Source organism: Rhinatrema bivittatum, chromosome 11 (genome assembly GCF_901001135.1).
Source record: "Rhinatrema bivittatum chromosome 11, aRhiBiv1.1, whole genome shotgun sequence".
Taxonomy (NCBI): Eukaryota; Metazoa; Chordata; class Amphibia; order Gymnophiona; family Rhinatrematidae; genus Rhinatrema; species Rhinatrema bivittatum.
The window spans coordinates 24,216,850-24,222,849 of record NC_042625.1 but is presented as its reverse complement, the minus strand read 5'-3'; the positions used below and the strand labels follow the sequence as shown (position 1 = coordinate 24,222,849).

At 42.0% G+C, this 6,000-nt stretch overlaps 1 protein-coding gene across 2 annotated transcripts in view; it reads right to left on the bottom strand.

Annotated features, from left to right (window-relative positions):
• Positions 1-1,136: 1,136 nt before the first annotated feature.
• The window catches only part of CUX2 (cut like homeobox 2), a 382,795-nt gene continuing 377,931 nt past the window's right edge, over positions 1,137-6,000 (bottom strand). For both annotated transcript variants that reach the window (XM_029620055.1, XM_029620054.1), the window contains exons 21-22: positions 5,526-5,796; positions 1,137-4,390 (exon numbers count right to left, since the gene is read on the bottom strand). In XM_029620055.1, the coding sequence (XP_029475915.1) occupies positions 3,532-4,390; positions 5,526-5,796 (1,130 nt within the window). In that variant the 3' untranslated portion in view covers positions 1,137-3,531. The remainder of the gene's footprint in view (positions 4,391-5,525; positions 5,797-6,000) is intronic.

The following is a 6,000-nucleotide window of genomic DNA, read 5'->3' as shown; positions in this document are numbered from 1 at the left end:
TGTGTGTGTCTGCAGGCTGTGATACCCTTTTATTGCAGCACCCTAACAATTATGCAGAGGTGAGGTACAGGAGCTTTTCAAACCACACATTCTCAGATGCATACGTGCAATTTTTGGGGTTTTCAGATCATTCTAGCCAGCTGACCGGTAAAACTAGGGCTGGCTCAGTTGGTCCTTGGTGACATGGGATGATCCTGATAGCTCTAGGTGAGCAGTTCTCAACCCAGTCATCTGCACCTACCCAGCCAGTCAGGATTGCCGCAGTGAGCATACCCAGTCTGCATATGATGCAGTGCAAGCAAATAAATCTCATGACGTCTTCAGTTTGGAGATACCCTGTAAACCCAGCTGGCCAGGAGGGTCCAGTGGACCACCAGCTTAAGAACCACTGTGCAAGGTTATTGCTCAGCCTAAGTTTTCTTCTGCCACTTGATATAACTAACGGAGTGAAAAGCTGAATTGAAAAAGGATTATTTGCTCAGTACTCCTTCCTTCCCCCATGTAGGATGTCTTTCCACAGCAAAATGTCATGGACAGTGAAGTATAGGTAAAAAAAAACTAAGTAAAACACTACATTTTTAAGGAATCCAGTTGCATTCTTTTGCTAAACTGTCTGAAAGAGCATGGGGAAGGCAGGCAGATTATGAGAGGGCACAGGTTGGTATGGGGTGGCTATGCTCGCAGTCACTCAGTACACACACATTTTTTATTCTTTTCTGTGGGGCAGAGTCTTCCTTAATATTGAAAGCCTTCTCCCTATTTATTAAAGAAAAGAAAGAGACTGGCATTGCTATTTCATAAAAAGCAACTTAGAGTTGCTACTTTCTGTACCAGCAAATGTTTAAATACAAATGAGAAGTGTTTCTTACATTCATAGGCATAGCCGATATCACATCCCAGATACCAGTCCCACCCACTTTATTCAGTGTGCTGGAGACTCAATTACTTTCACATTGATGGAGTGACCGCAAAACCTATTTAGTCTACGAGTCTCACGAAGTATAGATATTTATTTTAGGACATGATTAAAGAAAATAGTATCTTCAGCAAACGCAGATGAAAATGCTTATAATGAAAAACACTCGAACACCAAAATGAAAGGTATTACACAAGTCTGTATTTAGTGGCTCTTCACAGCACTTCTTGTTTTAATATTTATTTTTTTTTTAAACAAAGTTCTCCAATTTCTCATAGAAACTGAATACAGTACGTGAACCTGACAAAATGTCCTTGCATGTCCCCCCTTGTTTTAGTACAACAGGGATTTCTGTGTTCCAAAGACTAGACTTAAGTGCTTGATCAAATCCCGTCCCACTAAAACTCAACCTAGCGCACTAAGAAGATAGCCGTCGCAGTGTTTACAGCTATACATCAAATGCCATCTTTTCCAAACAATAAAAACATTTAGACGTTAAACACAGTTTGCTTGTCTCACACTGGGCCATAGGTGCTAGACTCAATTTCGAGGGTACTCTTGTCTTCATAGCGCCAAATTTTTAAATTGAAAAATTGGTCATCGTTCATTGCTGGCAAAATATAAAAATATGTTCTATTTTGATAAAAATGTACGTGGTGGGACACTATTAAATGCATAGCCTGGGTGCATGGAACATGGATTCTGTGGTCATTTGTCTGCTTAACAGAATTTTTTCTTCTTCATTATAATGCATGGATTTACGGTATAGTCATCCCAGACTTTTATCCTTGTGGTATTTGCTAAATTCTCTAACAATACTATTTCTAGCCCATTCACATCCTCAAAGTCGTTGACTTGTTGGTGCTGTAGTGCTGTGCAGACTCCATGTAGATCACATGACATACAGTGACACTAGGGGACTGTCACCAAATTCCCACTTCCGTTAGCTCTACTGCACATTGCACCAAGTGGTGTTTTCTTATCCTTGCTCCGTACAGCCAGGATCAATGTTGAATTTGGTATTCTACTAAAAACTCCAGTTCTGTTACAGCAGTTTCTCAGTCGAATATGGGAAGGGCAACCAAACCTTAAAATCATTCAGGCCCTAATCACAGTCCACGGCACCTGAGAAGACGTTTGTGTGCTGCTCTCATAGGGAGACCAGCAGATTCGCTGTGGCACCCTTGTGGCTGCAACTGGAATTTCTGATTTATTCCTTGACATGAGCTTCCAAAATGTACTGAAAAAAATAAATAAAAATAAAGGCGGCTTCTGTTTTAGAAGGGAAGAATTCAGTCTGTAATCTTTGTTCTCAATGACCATCTGAAGCTGAGAAACTCTTTTATAGAAGAAAAAATGTATTTACTGCAGCTAAATTCAACTATCTTTACACCTGTGAATATTTAAGGTAATTCTTAGTGCTCTTTTCCTAAAAGGCTTCCACTGCCCTAATTCTCTGCAAAAAGGTGCTTGAAATCTTCAAATACGTCCAGGTTAAAAAAACACCTGACTAAAAACATTAAAAAAAAAAGAAAAAGATTGACAGTATTTAAGCCAATACTTTATTTTTACTGCCGTCTCACGCACTAAGGCTGAAAGAACTGCAGATGATTGGCCCTTTAAAGACTGTGTAAGAACACAGTGCATGAGTTTTACCAAATTCCACCTAACTGGGAAGTGCAGGCCATGCCCATGCACACAATACTTTAAGCTCTGTCACCATGATTACAAGTCAGATTTGGTTCCTGTAAAAACCAGATACATCAAGCACTTTTCACTCCCCGTTGGCATTACGGAAACCCTACCTATGTGGATGTTTTTGGTTTTATTGTTTGTCAGCAGGCATCCCTATTGTTTGGACTGATTTCCGGTTGCTCCCCCAGAGGCTGTGTGTAAGGGATCGGGTACCGTACCATGCTACATTTGTTCGGGGAAGGCTTCTCTATGGACATTCTCTACAACACAATACAACCTGCGCACGATGGTCTTCCTGTTACAAATGATTAATAAAAAAAAAAAAATAAAAGGTACCACCAGAAACGAGTGCACGCTTTGATGGCGTCGAGGTTTCAATTTAGAGTCTTTCGGACTACGACGTGGTCTCATTGAAGGGTTGTACTCGTAACGTAATGTCTCATAGACAAATGTAGAAAACCTGTTATGCAAAACTTATTAAATTTGGTCAGTTTCATAGTGCTTCTCAATGGCTTCGAACAAGTAGTCTTTTAATCTCATCCAGTGGCAAACTACAGGACTTCAGTGTACATTTAATGATACAGTTGCTACACCAACTCGATTTTTTTTTAATAGCTATTCTTTAATACCAAAGCAGCTTAAGCTGTTAATAAATTCCTTTATTAAAATATCTAAAAGATGTCTATAAATATTTTTTCTTCTAAAAGTGTTCTAAGTTTTAGCATTAAATCATAGCTCCATTTTCTTCTTTTGTCATGTGCTGTTTTGGGCTCCCCATCGGAAATGATCATTTCATGAAATAATAATTAAAAAAAATTAAAATTCCAGTAGAGTTCCCTGCGCCTTCAGTTGGTTCCCCAAAGTTTACAGCTGTCAAAGAGGAAGATAGATTATTCCAGAGGTCCAGCACGTAAAACTATTCAGAATTCCCACTCTAACGACTCTTCCTTATTAGCTGCCCTTTCTAGCCTGTGGATTATATTGTTCAAGTTTGCCATCTTCTCGTTTCGCCTTTGGATATTTGTACTGAGCTTTAAGTTTGGATGCAAGGACCCCATGTCCGTGGCAGGACTTGTGTTCGGTGCTTTGACAGACGTTGTACTGGATAGCGAGGGGGATATGGGGGCAGAGGAGGAGGGGACGGGGGAAACAGATATCATGAAGCCAGGGGAGGAAGCAGCCGAGGGCGAGTTCAGGGATGCTTCCAAGCTGCAGCGGGAGGACTCAGAGGCCGATTTGAAGCTGAGAGGGTCGCTGTGTGGCCTTTCTGCCGGCTCGTTCTCCTGGTGCGTGTGCCGTGGCACGCACTCGGGGGCTCCAGCTGGGTGCCCTTTGTTACACAAAGTGTTGTTCCTTAGTGGCTTGCCAATGTTCTGGGTGGCTTTTCGCAAATCGTCACTACCAGATGCGTCCGTCCATTCTTCCTTGAAACCACCAGGCTGCGGGCTGGGAGTAGGAGCATTTCCTGTATCCCTTGCTACGTTGCAGGAGTCCCCCTCACCGTAGGAGCCTTCTCCGCCGTGGCCATCTGTTTCCTCCTGCTTAACTGTTATCAGGGCTTCTCGGTGAGCACTGTGAGGGCTGCGGTTCTCACCCTGCAGTTTGCGCTGAGCCTCACTCAAAACCGGCTTCTTATCCTCTGCCTCAGAGCTGGGGCTCGGGGGGTCAGGATCTTTGTCGGGGTTGTTCGTTGACGTGAAGCCATCACAACTGTTTGGCTCTTGGTCCGTGTCGTTGTCCTGAAGGCCATCGACGAGCATTTCTCTGCGCATACGTGACCTATATAGTCAGACAATCAATACAAAGATAAATCCTGCTTTAATGTATGGTATATATGTGTGTACATGCCTGGAGGAGAAGAGGATGGTGAAGGTGGCTACACAATATAATACTTTGCAATTCATTTAAAAGGGAAATAATATAACAGAGAATCTAATTTCCAGAATGAACTACATTGAAATCAATTGTGCTGGATTTATAACAGAGAGTAATTTCTCTTAGCAACTGTAGAAATGTTTGGCACTAGAGTGTGCACACTTGGGAATGGGGTGAGAGGCTGGGATGAATTACAGAAATTTATTCCAAAATCTTGTTTTATAAATTAAAAACAAATAAACCGATTCAGAAAAAAAAATCCTTGTTATGTGAGATTTTGAATCTCTTCAGTTGTTGTAGTAAATTCTTATCCAAGTAATTACACTGGAAGAGAGTCAGATGAGCAGAGTTATAAGACATGCTCTTAACCAATGATGATTACGGTACTCTCTGTCCCCACACCTTTCCCAAAGCATTAGAACAGCAATAAGAACATCTACTAGATTTTTAAAACAGAGAAGAGGTGCCCTGCTATCACAGAGCCCAGCGTCTTGTCTCCAGCAATGGAGGAACTCCAGATCCCAACCTAAGAGCCCAGGCCCTCTTGCTCACTCCCAGGACTTGGAGTCACCCAAGTCTACCTGACTAATAGTTTTGTATGGATCCATAAACTTGTCCAAACCTTTTCAAAACTCAGCTATGCTAGGTAGCCTTGACCACATTTCTCTGGCAACAAATTCCATGGCTTTATTGTTCATGTATTGAAAAAAAAAAAAAACAAACCCTTAAAAAATTTGATTTAAATCTGCTACAAGTTCATTTCATGGAGTGTCCTCTAGTCCTAGAATTGTTTGATAGAGTTTGATAGAGTTCCCAGCTCTTACCCAGTGCAGAGTCCTATTTTTACCAGTTGTTGGTTGCCCTTAGCAACTCCCTTAAGACTGAGGGACCTTTTGCTTCATCACTGAATGCAGTGGGGCAAGAAACTGAACATAAAGCACAATATTCCAACAAGCACCAGGTGGTAAACTGAAGCCCCCGGGTACATGAGAACTAACCGATGTCACGAGCCCAACCCCTACCAAGGACCGAACGATACCTGTAGTTATGGAACCAGTTGATCACTGTATTTGTCTTAAGATTAAGCTGGAAAGACAAGACCTCAATGGTCTGCTGGGAAGGGTAGGGCTCCTGCTGATAGGCTTTCTTCAGGGCTTCCTTCTCTTCCGGAGCCAGGACCACTCTGGGCTTCTTCATCTGCAGGAGGCTGAGATCCTGAGGCTGGATGCCAGGACTCGTGCACTCTGACCGGGTATTGGAAGATTCGCTGTCCGAGCCGGCACTTAGCCCGTACCGACGCTTCAAATAAGCTAAAGAACGAAAGACATACAAAAAAATAAAATAAATGCAAGTTAAAAACAAAAAACAAAACCCTTGGCAATCAGTTCAAAGGTTAGCACCCAAGCAGAGACATTATTCATTTCTTTGACCTCTAATTCACAGTAAACTTAACAGGGGTTAAGAGGTGGTATCACAAGAAAGCAACTGCAGCTGGCAGAATCCTAAGTTTATAA